The 24601-nt window shown below is 27.9% G+C and overlaps 1 protein-coding gene across 1 annotated transcript; it reads right to left on the bottom strand.

The window, feature by feature from the left end:
• Window positions 1-17834: 17834 nt before the first annotated feature.
• LOC124938587 (homeobox-leucine zipper protein ROC1-like) lies at window positions 17835-21833 on the bottom strand. The gene is made up of 10 exons (XM_047479059.1): window positions 21795-21833; window positions 20854-21329; window positions 20627-20744; window positions 20136-20333; window positions 20040-20068; window positions 19356-19947; window positions 19179-19280; window positions 18462-19106; window positions 18276-18374; window positions 17835-18191 (listed from the first exon to the last, which is right to left on the bottom strand). Exons 1-10 carry the CDS (start codon window positions 21831-21833, stop codon window positions 17835-17837), a joined length of 2655 nt encoding a protein of 884 aa, XP_047335015.1.
• Between the last annotated feature and the right edge of the window lie 2768 nt (window positions 21834-24601).

Genomic DNA, 24601 nt, shown 5'->3' with positions numbered 1-24601 from the left:
AGATAAATAATATTTTGTTTATATTCTTATCTCTGAAAATACACGAAATTTATGCTAGTTAATATAATTTCACTTCTTGCATTGATCACAAATTAGGAATTTTTATAAAAAATTAATTTAGTACTAAATATTATTATTTTATTTTTTTCACTATCAATGTGCTTATGGCTTTGATCATTATGTGCATAAAAGTATTTGTTCTGCCCTTTACATGTTTTTAATAGAAAAAATATAATGAAGCTTCGTTTTGAACAACAATTACCAAAAAAAACTTTATATGCAAGTTTTTAACACGAAAAAAATTATAATCCACCTTTAGGTATCTAATAATCTGTTACAGTCGTTACTGAAATGTTGTTGATTAGTAAGTGAGAAAAAAATATCACCATGTACAGAGACGTTTGATACTTAAGTATAAGTAAAATTCTTAATGAACTCCTCAAGTAAATCTTGATGCTTCTGAAAAGTATAGTCATTTACATTATTATATATAACTAACATGTATCTCGTGCATTTGCACGGGTAATAATATAAAAAATCGTGAAAAAAATATTACGATAAAAATGTTCTAGTATTTTTAACCGTTTTAAGTCTATGGGCGGGTCAACCCACAATCCGACTCAAGTATCCATTTACTATCACATTGCATAACGATCTCTAAATCAATTGATATAGTTTAATTCCTCAACTCAATTAGTTTGACCTCTAGAGTCCACTTCTTCCTATACTACGAGTGAAAGGAAAAATGTAAAGACTACCATTAAAGTAGCCCAGACAAGACTTACTATATCCATATGAATTATGTCCCCTATGTCTATACATATGACAAAATTCTTCCATTATTTCTCACTAATAATAGTGAAATCTATAGCGCAGAGTCAAAAGAGAATTATGACCGATTAAAAACTATAGATGAACCACCGCATTCATCAAATTTGGTGTTGAATTTAAAATGTAAAATGTTATTAGACTAGTTGGTTAAAGGGTTGTACTTGTTTTGTTAGGTTGCAAATTCGAACCATACCTATAGCATTTTTAATTTTATTTTTATCCGTTTTAAGTTTATGGGCGGGTCAACCCACAATCCGACCCAAATATCCATTTATTCTCACATATATATTCAAATTAACCACATCTCTCGACCTAATAATCCGGACACTTTAAAAATTAAGCATCATTATATATATAGATTAGTTATTTAAAAAGTTGAACTTATATTGTTAAAATATTCCGCATTCATTAAATTTGGTGTTGAATTTAAAATATAAAGTGTTATTAGCCTAGTTGGTTAAAGAGTTGTACTTATTTTGTTAGGTTTCAAATTCGAATCATACTTATAGAATTTTTAATTTTATTTTTAACCGTTTTAAGTTTATGGACGGATCAACCCACAATTCGACTCAAGTATCCATTTACTCTCACATATATATATCCAAATTAATCACATCTCTCGACCCGACAATTCAGACATTTTAAAAATTAAGCATCATTATATATATATATATATATATATATATATATATATATATATATATATATATATAGATTAGTTAGTTTAAAAGTTGACTCATATTGTTAAAATATCCTGTATTCATCAAATTTGGTGTTGAATTTAAAATGTAAAGTTTTATTAGCCTAGTTGGTTAAAGGTTATACTTGTTTTGGTTAGTTTTCAAGTTCAAATCATACCTATATCATTTTTAATTTTATTTTTAACCGTTTTAAGTTTATGGGCGGATCAACATAGAATCCGACCAAAGTATCTATTTACTCTCACAAATATATCTAAATTAACCACAACTCTCGACCCGGCCATTCAGATACTTTAAAAATCAAGCATCATTGTATATATATATATATATATATATATATATATATATATATATATATATATATATATATATATCAAGAAACAAATTATATAAAGATAATTTTCAAAGCTCATGTATGTATGAATCTTTATCCATTTAATATTATATATATATATATATATATATATATATATATATATATATATATATATATATATATATATATATAATATGACCCCTAAACATTTAAATAAAATAATCTTTTAATAAGTATGGAACTTCTAGATTTCAATTTTATTAGCTAGTCAAGTGTTTCTATATCATTTTTCATTAAGCTTCTAGATTTCAATTTCATTACCTTCCATTTACATTTATCCTCCTTCTACAACTTTTCAATTATTTGATCTAATTTCTGAGTTAAGTAGCTATTTTTATGTATAGTAGAAAAAGATTAAAACAAAACTTATCAAATAGACTAAACATTCGTTCTCATAAATTTATATGCATAGATTTCAATAAATCATGAACATTTGGTTAATTTACTTTCATCAATACTACATGTTTTTCAAATTTTTTTATTCAAGTTATAAAACACACAAAAAAACCACATTGTGTGAAGAATATTGTCAATAATCTGTCTTGAGCAAAATCACATTGAAATGAAGCACATATAGCTAGAATTGCCAGAAGTCCAGATTGTTGCTTGTACTCAACACATCCACGTTTGATGGCTTTCACACCCATTTTCACTAGTCATTACTAATAAGACACATTAATAGGTTATATATGTGACTACGAACATGATAACATATATAAACTTAGCACATATATTCTATAGTATGGCAACAAAATTTATAAGGCAAACAAATAGTATTGAAACTCATAAGTAGAAGATAACTAACTTACTTGAAACTATTGAACTATCAATTCAAGTTCATCCATGGTTCTAGAAGACAAGCATACGAAAATATTTATTAGTACTTGGTATCATAGTTTTTGATTTCTCCATTTATACTCACTCGCTTAAAATGGAGGGCTTTGAAAAAAGTGAATGCTTCTAAATTATTCTAAACTAGAGACATTAAAAATTCGACAGCAGCCTTTTCTTCAACCTGCGCAAAGACCACTATACAATATCAATTTCAAACTTTGCGAACTGTTTCAAATATTTTTAATAGAAAATAAGAATTACAAATAGATTTTAATGAAATTTTCAGGAACTAAATATAATTTATATTCTAAAGCTTCAATAATATGGAAGCCTAACATTATTCAACCAAGTTTTAGACTATAGAAACTTAGTTAATAACAAAGCATTCAACAAGAATTTCTATTGCACTTTTAAATAAAACTTCTAAATTTCAATTTCTTGTTGTCTGTATCATCAGTGTAAGTTATTCAAATCATCATTTTCAAAGGTTAATTTATAGAGCATTATTTCATAATCAAATTATAAATATCTTAGCAAATGATATAAACCCTGCAAAGAGGCCTAAACTTATTGGAAAACCCTTAGCAAATGATAGTAATAAAATTTAAAAGAAAAAAAATAGACATGCCAATAAGGCTACACGCATAGCACTCCTTTGTAATAAATTTAACATGTCGGATAAATAAGATATTTTTTATATATTATAGTCGATTATTCATATTGAGGATAAATTAGAATTCCTAAAATCATAAAATAATTTCAGCATTATCTAATGTCTCACATATAACTAATCTTATACCTATACCATACTCTCTTAACACTTCTGTGAAATTAGTTCCAAATTTCTCATAAATAACTAAATAACAAGAAAACAGATAAACTCCACAATAATAAAAAATACTATTAAAGTTCAATATTATTTGAAAAGCTATTATTTGTTGAAAAACATGATATGAATCTGAGACTAATCGTGATAAAAAAGAGATAAAGTATCAACCAAGAAAGCACGATAAATAACACAAGATCTACATGAAAACCGAAGACGAGAAAACTACGGGCAGAGGAGGAAAATTCACTATAGTTAAACTAAAAGATTACAACTTAGAGAGAAGAAGAATAATAACAAATATTTTGTGTGTCAAATTGTGTTGAGTGAATAAAATTCTAGCTAAGACCACATATCTATAGTCACATAATTGAGTCTAGTGGACCAAATATCAAACAGTTATAATTTTATTTTATATTATTTTATTATATCGCAAGCCTAGGCACAAGTCCCGATCAAAACCCGTATGGGTCACCATAATCTAACAATCTCCACTTTAACACGGATCTAGTATGTCAAAAGATAATTTGATCTTCAAAATATAAACAATAACCATAGTAGTCTCCACCTCTTCCAAAAGCCCTATGAGCTTCAACAACCAAGACCAACTAAGTTCGAGCAATGCTCAAACTTAATAATGGGGAGCGTCTTCATCATCATATCACCAAGATTATCAAACGTACTAATTTTGCTCACATAAATATCACTACGAGCAATTACATCACGTACAAAATGATATCACACATCAATGTGCTTTATCAGATAAATATCATTTTGACTATCAAAAAAATACTGTCGTCATCTATAAATCCTTCTTAAATTACCGAATAGGCCTTTCAGCCAAATATCATCTTTATAAACTTCTATAATGGTCATATATTTTACCTCAATAGTAGACAACACGACTACACTCTGTAGAGTAGCTTTCCAACTAATTGCAAAATCGCCAATAGAAAACAAAACTTGTAAGCAACCTTTTTCTATCAAGATTGCCAGCATCATCAGAGTCAACATAACCGGCAAATCCATCTCTAGTTCTACCAAACTGTAGGTGAACATCCGTTGAACCTTTCAAAGAACGTAAGATCCACTAAACTGTTCTCCAATACACTTACCTGGATTTTCTAGATATCAACTAATTTCACTTACTAAATATGTCAAATCTAACGAGTACAAACCATTGCATACATAAGTGAACCAATTGTAGTGAAATATGGAGCTCGTAACAAAAAATCAACTCGTATTAACCAATCCAATTTATTAAATACTCAATATCCTCATCAGACTGTGGTGACATAGTTGAAGAGAGTTTAAAATGAGTTATTAATGGAGAACTCACATGACTAGCATAAAAAATATTGAACATATAAAGGATTTTGAGGTAGATGCAACTATCAAAATCACTTCTCTTGAAATCATGAGTGGTTATTAAAGAGTCAAAACTTTTATACCACCACCTTGGTGATTGCTTTAAACCATAAAAGAATTTCTTCAAATAACAAATACATTCGATCTTCTTTTAAAATTGTAAATCTTTTAGGTTGATGCATATATATTTCTTCATCTAAAACTCCATATAGAAACATGGTCTTCACATCTAACTACTCAAGCTTCAAAATATATCGCCACAATACTAAGTAATACTCGAATCAAAATATGTTTTATAACCGGAGAAAACACGTCAGTAAAATCAATCTCTAGAATTTGACTATAACATTCATCATTGAGTCTTCGAGTAGGTCTTATTTCATATATGGGCTTATCTGCAACAATATGATATTGTGGTGCAAGAGGTGAAGTATCTAATAACTCTAGTGTAGTTAACGGTAGTGTTGCAGGTTTAATTTCTGATATTCTCTCAAACTCCACCTGCTTGCTAAATTTTGCTGAATTTTATCTAGAAAAGATATAGAGGATGTAGCATGTAACATAGGTGTTCCATCGAAAGTAACATCTCGATTAATTATTACCTTTCTAGTTTCTAGAAACCATAGCATGTATCCCTTTACACCAGATTTATAACCTATGAAAATACACTTCACAGATCGAGCTTCTAATTTTCCTTGATTAACATTAGCATACGCAGAACAATCGAAAATTCTCAAAACAGAATAACTAGAAGGAATATCATACCATACTTCTTGCGGAGTCTATTAATTAATTATAGTTGACAAAGAAAGATTGATGAGGAAGTATGCTAAAATTGAAGCTTCAGCCTAAACAGACTTTGATAAATCAACATTAAGGAGCATACAACGCACCTTCTCCATCAAAGTTCTATTCATCCTCTCTACCACACCATTCTGTTGTGGATTCTTAGGAACTATGTGGTGCCTTACAATTCCTTCAGTTCTGCATAAAACATTAAATTCTTCAAAATAGAACTTCAAACCATTATCAGTACGTAAACATTTTGTTAGTTTCCCTATCTGTTTCTAAATCATAGTCTTCCACTCCTTAAACTTAGAGAACACATCACTATTTTTCTTTAAGAAAAAATCTCATACTTTTCTAGAGAAATTATCAATAATCATAAGCATAAAATTAGAACCTCCCATATAAGGCACCTTAGACAGTCCCCAAAGATTAAACTGAATATAATCAAGTGTTCCTTTAGTATTGTGGATGCCTTTAGAGAATTTAACTCTACTTTGTTTGTCGATGACACAATGCTCACAAAAATTCAATTAACTAATACTCTGCCCATCAAGAGGTCCTCATTTTCTTAATTCGATCATGTCATTTTCACTCATATGACCAAGTCGCATATTCTAAAACTTTATGACAACATCATTAGATAAGGAAGATGTGGCGAAAACAACATCACCTAAAATGATAGAGCCTTTCAAAACATATAACATGTTAGATTTTCTTTCACCATTCATCACGACGAGAATACCTTTATTAATCTTCATCACTCCACCTTCAGTAGTGTACTTGTACCCTTTTAAATCGAGAGTACTAAGAGAAGTTAGATTTTTTTTAAATCAGGAACATGTCTTATATCACCAAGTGCCCGTGTAGCTCTATCAAACATCTTGATTTTGATTGTTCATGTACCCACAACCTTACAAGATGAACTATTTATCATTAATACAAGACATTTGGAAATTGTATCCTATGTTGAAAATCAGTCCCGATTGATACACATATGAGTACAACCAAAATCGAGTTACATTCTTCTTGCGATCTTACGTTGCAAATAGAAGCCATGAGGAGTTCACTATCTTCAGCTTCGGTAATACTAGATTCACCAAAATTTCCAGCATACTTTTCAGTCGAATTACTACCCTCTTTCTTACCTTAATTTTGTATTTCCAACACTCAGATTTTATGTGGCCTCCTTTCTTGCAGTAATTGCAAGTCTTCTAAGGTTTTCTTGACTTCGATCTATCTCTCTAATTACTTTTTGAACCCTTTTCTTGGGTTCTTCTTGTAGCAGTAAGATCCACTGTCGAACCATCGGAATGACTAACAAGATATTTCATCTTTTCCTAGAGAATAATGTATCATAAACATCAGTATTAGTGACTACATCACGACTAAATATAATTGTATCCCAGAAATTGGTATATGATGGGGGCAATGAACACAAAAGAATCAAGGCTAAATCTTCATCGTCATACTTGACTTCTAAGGCTTCCAAATCATCAATAATTTCTGTAAATGTCGATATATGCTCTTGTAGAGGCGTACCTTCTGACATACGATGAAAATATAATCGCTACTTCAAATGCAGTTTACTAATAAGACTTTTTGTAATCCATAATTGTTCTAGCTTCAGCAATAATCCAACAACACTCGTCTCATTCAGAACATCTTATAGAATATTGTTCAATAAATATAGATGTGAATCCCCTCTTATAGCCTAGCAGCAACAAGAGGTGGATATCCCCCAAGCCTCCATGAGGTCCTGGGTTTAAGCCTATCAGGCGATAAGTTTTGTGCATAGTTATTGGTTAAGTGTGTTTGCGGGCTATGTGCTTAACCCAAAGGGATTAGTTGCACTCCATAGGAGCAGCAGAACCCAGCGTTCTAAAAAAAATGTAGATGTATATGAGACAATGCCTTATAATTATTTCTCTTTTTCTCTTCTATTATCCACGAAGTAGGCATCTTATCAAACCCTAGTAGAGTTTCATCCAAATCCATCTGAGTGAGCAAACCTCGCATCGTTATCTTCCATAAAGAAAATTTAGTGTTGTGATCCAATAATGGAATGTCGTACTTCATACTTGACATCTCCAAAAATAGATATAGTCTTAAAATAAAAAAGCTCAAGGATCTAATACCAATTGTTGAAAAACATGATATAAATTTGAGACTAATCGTGATAAAGAAGATATGAAATATCAACCAAGAAAGTACGATAAATAAAATAAGATTTATGTGGAAACCCAAGACGTGAAAAACTAATGACAAAGAAGGAAAAATTACTATGATTAATGTAGAAGATTACAACTTATAGAGTAGAAAAATAATGAAAAATATTATATGGGTCAAATTGTGCTGAGTGAATAAAATTCTAACTAAGACCATATATTTATAGTCACATAATTGGGCCTAATAGGCCCAATATCAAACATATATAATTTTATTTTATATTATTTTATTTATCGCGAGCATAGGCTCAGGCCCCGATTAAAACTCATCTGGATCACCATAATCTAACAATTATAATAATCTTTTAATCATTGGAAAAGACACTATAACCTAGGAGAGAAATTACAATTTATTTCCAATTGATTAACAAAAAAAAATGAAACTAGAAGTAAAGAGGCAATAAAATAATTCATTGTCGCAAACACTTTAATCTTTTGAAATAATTTTTAATTATCAACTACAAAGGTTATAACCAACATAAATCATACTCTTAAGATATTAATTTGATTAGTTCAATCTTACTACAAAGTTGCGTTAATCTTACTATTAGGTAACGTTAATAAATTACAACAGAAATTATAATTTTTAAACAATCTCTATATATAAAGAGGTAAATGAAATAATTTAAAATAAAGAATCATTAAGACGAATAATATTCAATGACTTTTGAATCGCTTAAGGAATCATTATATATTATAGTCAATATTTCATTGTGAAGATAAATTAGAATATTTTAAATAAAAAAATAGTTTTAGCATTGAATTAAATTCTCGCATATTACTGAACTTATGCTAGAAATTAAAACAAAATCTCTAAACAATATTTAACATACAATGTGACCAAGAATGCACAATTTTTGAGAAAGCAGTGGTAAATTAAACATCAAAAACTTATAAAAAAAAAATACCAAACATCAATTTTAAATGGAAATCAATTTAGTTGAACAATCTTTTGAGTATTGAAAATTATAGTATATAACCTAGAAGAGAATTTGTCGTTTGTTTTTAATTTAGTAGCAAAAAACTGAAGAACTAATGAGGTAATAACATAATTATTCTTCCAAATATCTTAATCTCTTGAAATACTTTTCAACTATCAATTAAACATATTATAACCAACAAAAATCATATTATTTCAATAATCTCAAAATTTTCACATGATGATATAATTTAATTAGTTCAATCAAATTACTAGGTTATCTTAGAACTAACAAAAATCATTCTTCTTTAGCAATCTCAAAATTTTCACATCATATTAATCATATTAACTTAATCAATTTAATCAAAATACTAGGTTACTATAAAATAGTATGTCTTAACTAAAATTATATTTAATTTAGAGTTTACACCTTGTTTAAGAACTTTTATTTCTAAAAATGATCATTTTGCTGACATAGGGTTTTGTGTTTATTTATTTATTTATTTTTAAATTAACGACGATTCATTTTCTTCACAAATGTCACGCTGTATGATTTAGGGTATACTCATTCTTGTTAATTATTTATTTTTAAAAAATTCTCCTTATTAAACTTAACATGATCCCTCTAATGTTTTTTTTTATTGTTTAAAGATGAATGAATCAAAAACATTTTCAAGATTTTCTCTTGATCGACTCACTTTTAACCGTTAAAAAAATTCAGGTTTTAGTTCTCTCAATTTTTCTGTTTTTTTTTTACGAAACTTTGGTCATCAACCTAATGTACAAAAGATTGCTTCAAGCTGTTCAAATCTTTCTAAAAATAATTGTCATGTTTACATGACTTAAGATTTCTTCTTTAGGTTTTGATTTTCTACCATATATTTTAATAAGTTCATTACACTTATATTTATCAAAAATAAACTATAAACTTTAAACTTTTGAATCTAGAAAGAGAAATATACTAAGTGAATATATGATAGAATCAGTTATTCTAGTTCTTCCATTGGTGGCAATCATAGCTATAAATTGACAAGTTTGAATGATGATTTTAACATCTCAATCAGTAACGGTGTATCTGGCGGAATCAGTACACTTGATTTTTGACCCAAAAGCACTCTATTAGATAACTGAACAAAACAGTGATTTCAATATCTCACCCACTATATGTATTTTCTTTTATCATATTTTTTTTCTTCTCTTTTTGTCTTCTCATTTTTTAACAACTAGGGTGTGTCTGACAGAATCGATACACTTGCGTTCTTATTTTTTACAATCAAGACTAGGTCTAGGTGAACAACAAGTGATAATTTTAATGTCTTGACCAATATGGAAACTTTATTTTTCAAAACCCAATGGTTTTTAATCGTTCTTGATTTCATGCTACTAAAACTAGAATGAATACTTCTTTTTAGACATGTGGTTATCAACCTAGCCTTAATGCTTTATACTGTTTCATTTTATCATTTTATCATTATTTCAACCTCTTTAAAGATCATAGGATATGAGGATAGAAATAATCAAATATCTTTCACTTTCTCTATTTTTTTTTCTTTTTTTAAATAGGTTGGTGTCTAAATCTCGTTATTATCTCTACTTGTTTTATAATATCCTTATTTTTCTTTTTTCTTTTTAAAATGAGATCAACGTTTAATCTTTTCTCACAATTTCGAAGAATAAAATAATAATTATAAAACATATGATAACTACAACTGAATCTAATATAGGTTGTCTAGGCTTCAAAATCAAATCTGACCATAGTCTAATAAAATCACAATAACATTTTCTTTTATGCTAAGAAATAGATTGATAAATAGAAAATTATAATAATTATAACCTGACATAAAATAGGTTTGCATATGTATCTTTCTAAAAAAAATCAAATCAAACATTTTTATATTTGAAAAACGAGATATTTAATTTATATAAAATTATAAATATTACTGGACCTAGATATGTTGCATATGTATCTTAGAAGAATTGTGTCTAAGCGTAATTCATTACAAACGTTTCTTAACCTATGTTAAAAAAAATTCATTTGTTTGATGGACATTAGGCCTTTCTCTCGATTCTTGTCATGTGAGATAAGAAACCAAACGACGATGGACTCGATCATGACTACTTTGACTTTGTTTAGAGTTGAAACTTGTTTTTATAAAATTGAAACCGATAAAGATAAAGTAGAGCATTATTTCATAATCAAATTATAAATTTGTTGGAAAACTCTTGATAGAGACATTATAATAAAACTGATATTTAAAAGCTAAAGAAACTAGAAAAAAGATTGAAAACTCGCAAAATAAGATTGAAATGAAGGCTTCCATACAAAGTAACTGAATTCAATTATTAAAAACAAAGATCTAGATAATTAAAAAAAAAGTCATGATCTAGAAGACAATAATATTCCTGAAAGCGACACGGAAATGAAAGAGAAATTGCAGATTGTTTCGAACTAATTAACCAAAAATGAAACTTGAAGAAGTAAAGAGGCAATAAAATAGTTCATTGTCGCAAACATCTTAATATTTTGAAACAATTTTCAACTATCAACTACAAAGGTTATAAACAACATTAATCATAATCTTTTAAGATATTAATTTGATAAGTTGAATCTTACTATTAGGTTGCGTTAACAAATTACAACAGAAATTATACTCTTATAATAATCTTTATATATATAAAGAGTAAAATAAAATAATTTAAAATAAAGAATCATTAAGATGAATAATATTCACTTACTTGAGTTGCTTAAGGAATAATTATATATTATAGTCAATATTTGATAGTAAAGATAAATTAGAATATCTTAAACAAGAAATTAGTTTTTTCTCACATATAACTGAACTTATTCTAGAAATTGAAAGAAATTTCTAAACAATATTTAACATACAATGCTTCCAAGTATGAACAATTTACCTAAATAAAATGCAAAAAATTAAACATTAAAAATTTATAAAAAAAATACCAAACATCAATTTTAAATGGAAATTGATTGAGTTGAACAATCTTTTGAGCATTTAAAAATATAGTATATAACTTATAAGAGAAATTGTCGTTTGTTTTTAATTAGTAGAAAAAAAACTGAAGAAATAATGAGGTAATTACATAATTATTGTTCCAAAAATCTTAATCTCTTGAAATAATTTTCAACTATCAATCAAAAATATTATAACCAACAAAAATCACACTCTTTAAACAATCTCAAAATTTTCATGATGATAATTTAATTAGTTCAATCAAATTACTAAGTTATCTTAGAACTAACAAAAATAATTCTTTTTTAGCAATCTCAAAATTTTCACATCATATTAATCATATTAACTTGATTAATTTAATCCAAGTACTTAGGTTACATAAAATAGTATGTCTTAAATAAAATTACATTTAATTTAGGGTTTACACGTCGTTTAAGAATTTTTATTTCTAAAAATGCTCATTTTGTTGATATAGGATTTTGTGTTATTTATTTATTTTTAAATTAACGACGTTTTATTTTTCTCACAAATGTCACACTATAAGATTTTAAGGTATACTCATCCTTATTAATTATTGCTTTTCCAAAAATTCCCTTACTGTTGACATATGGTTTTCCTTATTAAAATCATGGGTTGAGACTTAACATAATCCCTCTAATGATTTTTTTATTGTTTAAAGGTTAATGAATCAAAACATTTTTAAGGTTCTCTTGATCGACTCACTTTTAATTCGAGTTTTAGTTCTCTCCCTTTTTCTCTTTTATTTCTGTTTTCTTTTTCGAAACTTTGGTCATCAATCATGATATAACCTCATGTATAAACGATTGCTTCAAGTTGTTCAAATCTTTCTAAAACAAATTGTCATACTTTCATGATTTAAGATTTTATCTTTAGGTTTTGATTTTCTATCACATGTTTCAAAAATTTATTACACTTCAATTTATCGAAAATAAACTTTAAGCTTTTGAATTTTAAAAGAGAAAAATATTTAGTGAATATCTGATAGAATCATTATATTATCAATCTTTCTTTAATGGCAATCATGGCAACAAATTGATAAGTTTGAGTGATGATTTAAACATCTCAACCAGTTATGGTGTATTTGACGGAATCAATACACTTCAATTGTTGCCCAAAGGCACTCATCAATAAGCTAATAAGCTAGATGAACAAAATAGTGATTTCAATATCTTACCCACTATGAATATTTTCATTCATCATATTTTTTCTTCTCTTTTTGTCTTTTTTAACGATTAGGGTGTATTTCAAAGAATTGGTACACTTGCGTTCTTATTTTTCACAATCAAGACTAGGTCCAGGTGAACCACTAATGATTTCAATGTCTCAACTATTATGGAAACATTTTTTTTTCAAAACTCAAAGTTTTTAATCTTTCTTGATTTGATTCTTCTAAAACTATAAATAAATAATTCTTTTTAGACATGTGGTTATCAACCTAGCCTTGATGTTATATATATATATATATATATAGATATATATATATATAGATATATATATATATAGATATATATATATATATATATATATAGATTTCAACCTTTTTGAACAATCATAGTACACGAGGATAGAACCAATCAAATATCTTTCAGTTTCTATTTTTCCTTTTATTTTTTTAAATACTTCGGATTCTACTGATGTTTGTGTATTGATCGTTCTTGTTTCTACTTGTTTTATAATATCCTTATTTTTCTTTTTCTTTTTTAAAAGATCAACGTTCAATTTTTTTCCAAAATTTCTGAATAAAAGAATAATAATTATAAAAAATATAATAATTAGAACCGAATCTAAAATAGATTGTCTACACTTCTTTTTGAAGAATCAAATCTAACCGTAATCTAATAAAACCACAATAATATTTTCTTTTTATGGTAAGAAAATAGATCGATAAATAGAAAATTTATAATAATTATAACGGGACATAAAGTAGGTTTAAATAGGTTTGCATATGTATCTTTTTAAAAAATCAATCAAAGTGTAGTTAGGTTAGAATCACAAACATTTTTATATTTGAAATACGAGATGTTTAATTTATATAAAATAATAAATATTACTGGACCTAAATATGTTGCATATGTATCTCTTTCAAAGAAGAATTGTGTCTAAGCAATTCGTTACAAATGTTTCATAACCTATGTTAAAAATAATTCATTTGTTTGATGGATGTTAGACATTTTTTTCGATTCTTGTCGCGTGAGATAAGGAACCAAACGACGACGGACTCGATCATGTCTACTTAGACTACTCTGACTTTGTTTAGAATTGAAACTTGTTTTTCTAAAATTGAAACGGATAAAGATAAAGTAGAGCGGTAGAAAACTTAATGTATAGAGAATTATTTCATAGTCAAATTATAAATTTGTTGAAAAATCCTTAACAAATGATAGAGACATTATAATAATAAAAAATGATACTTAAAAGCTAAAGAAACTAGAAAGAAGATTGAAAACTCGTAAATAAGATAGAAATGAAGGCTGCAATACATTGTAACTGAATTCAATTATTAAAACAAAGAGCTAGATCATTAAAAAAAAAGTCATGATCTAGACGACAATAATATTCCTGAAAGCGACACAGAAATGAAAGAGAAATTGCAGTTTGTTTCGAACTAATTAACCAAAAATGAAACTAGAAGAAGTAAAGAGGCAATAAAATAGTTCATTGTCGTAAACACTTTAATATTTTGAAACAATTTCAACTATAAACTACAAAGGTTTATCAACATAAATCATAATCTTTTAAGATATTAATTTGATCAGTTGAATCTTACTAATACGTTGACGTTAACAAATTACAACAGAAGTTATACTCCTTTAACCATCTTTATATAAAAAGATAAATAAAATAATTTAAAATAAAAAATCATTAAAACGAAAAATATTCACTTACTTATGAGTTGCTTAAGGAATCATTATATATTATAGTCAATATTTGATAGTGAAAATAAATTAGAATATTTTAAACAATAAATTAGTTTCTTCTCACATATAACTGAACTTAGGCAATTAGGCAAGAAATTGAAAGAAAATCTCTAAACAATATTTAACATACAATGCGACCAAGTATGAACAATTTACCTAAATAAAATACAAAAAATTAAACATTAAAAATTTATAAAAAAAAAATACCAAAAATCAATTTTAAATGGAAATTGAATCTTTTGAGCATTGAAAATTAAAGTATATAACTTAGAAGATAATTTGTCGTTTGTTTTTAATTAGTAGAAAAAAAAAACTGAAGAACTAATGAGGTAATAACATAATTATTGTTCCAAATACCTTAATCTCTTGAAATAATTTTCAACTATCAATCAAAAATATTATAACCAACAAAAATCATACTCTTTCAACAATCTCAAAATTTTCATGATAATAATTTAATTAGTTCAATCAAATTACTAGGTTATCTTAGAACTAACAAAAATAATTCTTTTTTAGCAATCTCAAAATTTTCACATCATATTAATCATATTAACTTGATTAATTTAATCCAAGTACTTAGGTTACATAAAATAGTATATCTTAACTAAAATTACATTTAATTTAGGGTTTACACGTCGTTTAAGAATTTTTTTTCTAAAAATGCTCATTTTGTTGACATGGGATTTTGTGTTATTTATTTATTTTTAAATTAACGACGTTTTATTTTTCTCATAAATGTCACACTATATGATTTTAGTTAGTGTTACATATGGTTCTCCTTATTAAAATCATGGGTTAAGACTTAACATGATCCCTCTAATGATTTTTTTTATTGTTTATAGGTTAATGATTCAAAACATTTTTAAGGTTCTCTTGATCGACTCACTTTTAACCGTTTATATAATTCGAGTTTTAGTTCTCTCCCTTTTAATCTTTTCTTTCTCTTTTCTTTTTCGAAACTTTGGTCATCAATCATGATATAACCTCATGTATAAACGATTGCTTCAAGTTGTTCAAATCTTTCTAAAAAAAATTATCATGCTTTCATGATTTAAGATTTTATCTTTAGGTTTTGATTTTCTATCACATGTTTCAAAAAATTTATTACACTTTCATTTATCGAAAATAAACTTTAAGCTTTTGAATTTTAAAAGAGAAATATATTTAGTGAATATCTGATAGAATCATTATATTATCATTCTTGCTTTAGTGGCAATCATGGTTATAAATTGACAAGTTTGAGTGATGATTTAAATATCTCAACCAGTTATGGTGTATCTGACGCCCGGCAAGCCCTCGGGCTAGGGCAGCCTACTCTCCAGGGCAGCCCATTTGTGAAAAATATCAAAATGTTTAGTTATATTCATAATAATTTTAAACATAAATAGTTGTAGCTTTGTGGTTGAAGATATACATTTAAAGTTTTTATGTGGTTATGAGTTCAAATCTCACTAAAAATGAATTTTTTTAATAAATTTTTAAAACTAGACCTATGGCAACAAAAAGTATATCGAACTTTTTCTACCGAGGTTAGGGCAGTCCATACCTCGAGGCCGGCTCTGACGGAATCAGTACACTTCAATTGTTGCCCAAAGGGGCTCATCAATAAGTTAATGAACAAAATAGTGATTTCAATATCTCACGTCAATAAGCTAGATGAACAAAATAGTGATTTCAATATTTCACCCACTATGAATATTTTCATTCATCATATTTTTTCTTCTCTTTTTGTCTTTTTTTAACGACTAGGGTGTATTTCAAAGAATCGGTACACTTGCGTTCTTATTTTTCACAATCAAGACTAGGTCTAGGTGAACCACTGATGGTTTCAATGTCTCAACTACTATGGAAACCTAAAGTTTTTAATCTTTCTTGATTTGATGCTTCTAAAACTATAAATAAATAATTCTTTTTAGACATGTGGTTATCAATCTAGCCTGGATGTTATATATATATATATATATATATTTTTTTTTTTGAGATTTCAACCTTTTTGAACCATCATAGTATAAGAGGATAGAACCAATCAAATATCTTTCAGTTTCTCTTTTCCTTTTTATTTTTTTAAATACTTCGGATTCTACTGATGTGTATGGATCTCGTTCTTGTCTCTACTTGTCTTATAATATCTTATTTTTCTTTTTCTTTTTTAAAAGATATCAATGTTTAATATTTTTTCACAATTTCTGAATAAAAGAATAATAATTATAAAAATATAATAATTAGAACCGAATCTAAAATAGATTGTTTGCACTTCTTTTTGAAGAATCAAATGTAACCGATAAAACCACAACAATATTTTCTTTTTATGGTAAGAAAATAGATTGATAAATAGAAAAATTATAATAATTATAACGGGACATAAAATAGGTTTAAATAGGTTTGCGCATGTATCATTTTAAAAAATCAAATCAAAGCGTAGTTTGTTTAGAATCACGAAACATTTTTATATTTGAAATACGAGTTTTTTAAATTATATAAAATTATAAATATTATTGGACCTAAATATGTTGTATATGTATTAAAGAAGAATTGTGTCTAAGCAATTCGTTACAAATGTTTCATAACCTATGTTAAAAATAATTCATTTGTTTGATGGACATTAGACCTTTCTCTCGATTCTTGTCGTGTGAGACAAGGAACCAAACGAGAACGATGGACTCGGTCACGTCTACTTATACTACTTTGACTTTATTTACAGTTGAAACTTGTTTTTCTAGAATTGAAACCGAGAAAGATAAAGTAGAACAGTTAAAATCTTAATTTATAGACCATTATTTCATAATCAAATTATAAACTTGTTGGAAAACCCTTAGCAAATGATAGAGACGTTATAATAAAAATGATATTTAAATGCTAAAGAAACTAGAAAAAAAAAGATTAAAAACTCTCAAATAAGATAGAAATGAAGGCTGCCAATCAAACATAGGAACTGAATTCAATTATTAAAAACAAAGAGCTAGATCTTAAAAAAAAAAAAAAGTCATGATCTAGAAGACAATAATATTCCTGAAAGAAACAGAGAACTAGATTTTGAAAAAGCAGGCAAGCTAGCTAGGTAAAGAAAAGATTATCTTTCTGGTTCATTAAGGCAATCTTGAGACTATTGACGGTGTTGTTGAGCAAAGTAGTAAGATGGTCGACAGATGGAGGTTGAACCACAACATTGGGATTAGAATCAACCAAAATCTGCAAGGATAAAGTTACCAATGATCCGCCGGCCCCATCAGTACTTCCATTGCCCAGACCGTCGGGACTTATCACAAAACCGGTAGGAAGCATTGTCACGTAGTCGTAGTCGGAATCCCCTCCGACCAAAGTCAGGTTCACCGTCGTGCTGTCAACCGGGGCATATACAATGTACGCTGCCATTGGATCCCAATTTTCCTCTTGCAGGACCAGCATATCAGGCTGCACAGCATGCATGCATTTTTATCTATTAATTCACAATTTATAATATAAGCAGCCAGCAACAGAAGAAGAAGATTTTGTTACATTAAGTCGTAGCACAGATATGCTGCTAGCAGAATCTCGGCCAATCACAATACGGGAGATTTCTTGAATTGGTTGAAAAGAAGATGTAAGATAATCCCACTGTTTAATTATTTAAGACAAGATTAATTGATTAATTATATATATACATATACAAAGAAAGAAAGAAAGAATTGAAATATAATATACCTGACTCCTTGTTTGTTGCTTTTGGAGATATTGAAAGACAGTGATGGGCATGGCATTGAGCCAAAAGGAATATGTAGCGGCAAGGATTACCCCTACGGGATGACCTTGAATATTATCTGTGTTCCTGATCATGAGAACTCTAATTTGATTTGGGGCTCTGTGTGGAATTATACTCCAAGGATGCCCTGTAGCCACACTCACTCCCTTGTTAAAGATCCCTACCATCCTCTCAGACAACAGAGTATGGCTCCTCTTACTTTCCACCGTTATGTCAGAAAAGGGCAGGGTAGTGTTGGACATGACACTGACCAGACGATCGGTTTTGCTCTGGAGAATACCAACCCAACGTTTGGCCCCAAAAGCCAGGCCCGAACTGACCAGAGCCTTGTAGATTGGATGCACACCAGGCACTTCTTCTGCTTCAACGTGCTCTATCCAAGTCACCTTTGTGAATCCATCGGCCACATCTTCAATTATGCACCCGGAAGGCCTTTTCCTCGACTTCACTAGATGGATTGCCCGGAATATGTCCAAAGAAACGTCCACCACTGCCCACTTCTTTTCACCCACTTGCTTGCAGTACCTTGCCAACATGTTGTCACGGATTGGAACAAAAGGAGTCTGCGCATGTGTCTCTATAGAGATCTGCAAGCACTCAGTTTCATTCATTCATTCTAAACTATATTATAATATTAAACAAAACACTTAATTAATTACCACTTGCAATGCACCGTTATAATTTTCTGGAGACCCACTTGACAAGATTTCCAAACACGACGCTTTTGACACAATGGCACTGAAGAAGCTCTTCCAATGAGTCTGATCATCATCATTATCATCATCAGTACAGTTTTTATTTATTTAATTAATTAATACATTCTAGTAAGTACTTACCTGACTCATGAAAACCTTTATAAGAGAATGGGAACTAATGGTAAGGGTGGTGGAGTGGCGAGAGGACTCGCAGTAAAGATTTTCAGGGCGAGGCCTGAATCCTATGGGGAAAACCCGAAAATACTCCTCCTCATTCAACTTGAACCCGATACCGCAATCAGAACGATTTGGGATCCAAAGAGGTTCCTCCATTTCCGCCATTTTAACAACCTCTTCCAGGGATATCATTGCGATCTGCCAAATCATATCCCTATCTATTAGATCCCCTGGAAGCGGCGGCTGCTGCTGAAGATGCTGATGCTGCTGTGGCTGCTGAAGATGCTGATGCTGCTGTGGCTGCTGAAGATGCTGATGCTGTGGCTGCGGCGGCTGCTGCTGAAGATGCTGATGCTGTGGCTGCTGCTGAAGATGCTGCTGCTGTGGCAGCGGCGGCTGCTGATGATTTATCGAGGCCGAGGCCCTAGACATGCTGCTACCACCTTGTCCCGGCATCACTACTGCTGCTCTTATCTGGTTTTGTTCTGATCCCATTCTTGATGACTCCCCTTGGATCATGTAATTGTTGTTAGGCCGAGTACCCATGTTCTTACTTCTGTCACATATTTTGCAATTTTTATTTATTTATAATAAGATATATATAAACAAACTGAATGTCAATTATTAATTCAATTAATTAATACTTACCCAGAAGCTATATTAGAAACTCTAGCAACCTGCAACCAATGAATTGATCAAATTAAAGAAGAATATATGAATTCAATTCTAATAAATTCTTCTTACTTCTTCCCTTATGCGCTCATTCTCCGCGATCAAACGCTGCTCCTCTTCCTCTGTTGAGATCTCTCCGTGTTTATTGATTGACCCGCCGCATTTATGACATAAGAAATTCTCTATGGAATTTTTGTACCTCAAGTTATCCGCCTTAAGTTTCTCATTTTCATCACGCAGTTGATAATTCTCCTCACGTTCCTGACGCGCCTGCATTTAAGAAATCACAATGGTTTTATAATAATACAATAAACAAAACACATAGGTATAAAAAAGATAGATATATAAAAAAATAAAGACTCCAATTAAAATATAGCCTCCTAATCAGTAATAAAATGAGTAATTATCTTTCTTTAAAAAAAATATATTATAAGATAAAATTAATTAATTGTCTTAAAATTTATTAATATTAATTTTTTTACCAAATTGATTTATATTACAAGAATCACAATAATAATAGATCTTTCAAAAAGTAAGAAAAATATTTATAAAAAAAACTATACCTTCAATTGAGCCCGTTTGTTTTGAAACCAGCACTTAACCTGCACCAGATCCATACCCAATTGAAGGCTTAACATCTGTCTTTGTTTGCCGTCAGGGCATGGACAGTTCTTAAAAAATCTGCAAATTCATACAATAAAAAATATAATAATATGATGAATAATTAATTTAATGTTCTAAGAATGTGTACTGTAAAGAAATATAATTTTCAGAAAAGAAAATAATATACTTCTCCATTTCATGAATCTGTGCTTGGGTGTGGCGATGGTAAGTTGTCCTCCTCCTCCTGTTAGAGCTCTCGCCCTCCTCGGCTTCGGCCTTGTCGTCTTCTCCTTCACCCTCGCCCTCTTCATCTTCACCTAAGGCTTCCACTGCCTCTAGAACACGGTTTTCACTTCCTGACATGTTATTGTTTTCTCCAATTGCTGCCTCTATGTTAAGATTCTCCCCTATAATGTGTGGATTCGGTTCCTCAAACACAAATGCATTCGGTTCATCAAACCTGCTTGGTTGTTCCATCGTGTTCAAATTTCTTTGGATATTCAAATTCAAGTCCACCTCATTCATGAACATGTTCATATTCGGAGGAGCTTGTTCGAATTCACCCATTAGCAAATTCAGATTATGATGTTCCTCGTTCATCAGCGTGTTCATATTCATTTGTTCACCATAAAACTTCATCTTCATGTAGATGTTCATCTGTATCTACAAGTTCGAAATTTTATGTCAATTTTTTGTCACAACATTATATATAACAAATAACTAAAATATGTTTAGTTAAGCTTCAATTTTAATTTTCATAGTTAGCTTTTCAAAACATAAATTAAATATAATAACTTACCAGCTTTATTTACTCATAAGTTTAAAATTAAGTGAAAAAATGAGATGAATTTTAATATATACAAAAATCAAATGTTTTAACTAAGACCTTTAATATGACTTTTTATACAAAGATTCTTAATTACAATAATTAAACAATAAACCTAATAAGAAGAAGAAACAAATAAAACATAAGCATATATAACAATTAACCAGCGATCCAAAAACATTAAAGAAGATTTAAGTTTTATAGTCAGTACAGATAATTGATTTTGGTGTACATTTTACTTTTATCACATATAATCAACAAAATATAACGATGTAGAAGAATTAAGATAAGACATTGTATACCTTTTCAAGTTCAACAAGTCTCGCAGATTTGGCCTTCATGTTTGGGTTGGAATTAGTCTGAAAAGACATATCAACTCACTTTGATAATAATCTTCACTTAGAATGACCTGCTCATAAAGTAAATGGATTATCATAAACATCGTTCAGATCTAAAAATTAATATAAGTATATATACAAAGTTTTTTTATCTACATCTTTTTTTCAATATATAGCCATATATATATGTAAAACTATATATAATTAAAATGATACAAAATTAGTAAATCGATGAAAGAACTCAGATCTAAGACTATTTCTATCTAAAAATCAATACAAATATGTATAAAGATATAGATATATATAAGATATATAATCATATTTTTATCTCTATTTCAATATATAGATATGACACATATAATTTATGGTCATACAAAATTAATCTGAGTAAATCTATAAAAGAGATCCCTCAGACCTAAAAATAATAATCTATTACATAAATGTATATATATATATATATATATATAAAGTGATACAAAATGAATAAATGGAGTAAATCTATAACAAAAAAATCTCTCATATATAAAAGTCAGAATAAGTATCTATATAAATTGTTTTTATATAGATCCCTATTTTGATATATAGCTTAGCTATGTTATGTATATATAATGATTCAAAGATTTCAAAATAAAAGAAATAAACATAAACAGAAGCATTGCATATATATATAATAGAGAGAGCTAAGTCAAATAGTTGAGAGAGATTAGAGAAACTCACAAAAATAAAATTTCACTATGAAAACTTGTTTATACTGGATTAGAAAATTTAACTGTGATTAGAAAATGGTGGAATGGTATGCATTTTATACTGGTGGATAGGATCAGAAAAACACATTAAAAAATAATTGGCTGGGAAAGAAAATAAAAAAACAACTGTAAAACAATAATAAAAATAAAAATATTGGTGGAGAATAATCATTGAAAAATAGGTAAAAAACATTGAATGAAAATGTAAAATGTATTTTTTTTCTAAAACAAATCAAATAGAAGCTAATACAAAAAATTGTAATAAACAATGTTTGACATTTTTTATTTGAGTTCTTATCATATACAAAAATAATTCAAAAAATATATAAACGTTGTATTAAGATTTGTTTAGCGCGCGTTTTATTTAAAAAAAAATGAATGTTGTTAAATTAAGATATAATTTAAAAATTAAATGATTAGGTTTAAACTAAGAACGCCAATAAACTTTTTTAACAAATCATCTCCCTAACTCGTATATTCGTAAATGCTAGGAATAAACGCGACTTACTTCTTATTTCGATCTCACATTTGAAATTTTATATAGGTTAAACATTTATATATAAACGTTGAAATATGATTCCTTATATATTCATTAATATTTGAACAATTAAGTGTTTAATATTGTGCTTGAATTAATTTTAAATTATATTTAAATTTTAAATCAATACTAGATACTTAAAACTATAGTTATTATATTGTTGTAAAATAATTATGATATTTAATTTTTATAAGAACCATATATATGTATAAATATTATTGAGTCTTTTTTAAAATGTATTTTTAATATATTTTTGTCTTATGATAAAATATTTTTGAAATTTTGATATATTCTTAAGGTTTTAATAATAATAATGCAAAGGATAAAAATTTGAATATTATTGTGTAGGAAAGTAATTAACAAATTTAAACTTTATTTTATTTTGTTTTCTTAGTTAACTATTTTTAATATTTTCTTTATCTAAAATGATTAATTTTCTGCAATAAAAAATAAATTAATTCTATATTAAAAAAATAATTGAAGAATTAATTTTTTTTTCTTAAAGCATGAGACCTTAATTTGAAAAACAAAAATAGCAAATGGAGATAATTGATTCTAATTATTTTATGCTATCATTAATTTTATGTCTTAAATTGATTTAATTTTTAATTTACCATCAAAAGTAGGTTGAATTATTTATAATATTTATTTAAACATTAAATTTGTATATCTATAAAATCTTATCTAATTAATACTAATTATTAGTAATATGTTTTTGGCCATTCATTTCTTATAATTTTTAACGCGCGTAAAATATCATTAAATAAAGACAACCATATTCACTTGTATATAGATTATTATTTTTTAATATATATATAACAATAACATTAATTTAATTTAAAAATTTGGAGGTTTATAAAACATAAAAAGCTAGATATTATCTGGCATAATTTACTTTCTCTCTTATATATATTACAATTTATTTTTATTTCTTCTATAATTTAAAAAAGGAAAATAACAAATGTAGATAATTGATTCTAATTATTTTATGCTATCATTAATTTTATGTCTTAAATTGATTTAATTTTTAATTTATCATTAAAAGTAGGTTGAATTATTTATATAATTTATTTAAACATTAAATTTGGATATGTATAAATCTTATCTAATTAATACTAATTAATAGCAATATGTTTTTGACCATTCATTTCTTATCATTTTTAACTGGATAAATTATCATTTTTATCTGGGTAAATTATCATAAAGATACGGCCCATATTCACTTGCATATAGATTGTTATTTTTTAATATATATATATATATAAATATTAACATTTAATTTAAAAGTTTGGAGATCTATAAAACACTGGGTGCTTGGTTCAAATAAGGGAATGGGAATAAGATTGGGATTGATAGATGTGTGGAATGGGAATGGGTATGATTGATAGAAGTGTAGTGTTTGGTTAAGAGTTTTAATCATTCCCATTCCCATTGATAACGTTTGGATTTATAAGAGAAAAATTATAAATATAATTTTGTTATTAAAA

The sequence above is a fragment of the Impatiens glandulifera genome, chromosome 1 (assembly GCF_907164915.1).
Source record: "Impatiens glandulifera chromosome 1, dImpGla2.1, whole genome shotgun sequence".
NCBI lineage: Eukaryota > Viridiplantae > Streptophyta > Magnoliopsida > Ericales > Balsaminaceae > Impatiens > Impatiens glandulifera.
The sequence above is the reverse complement of the archived record's forward strand: the minus strand, read 5'-3'. Positions and strand labels throughout refer to the sequence as shown.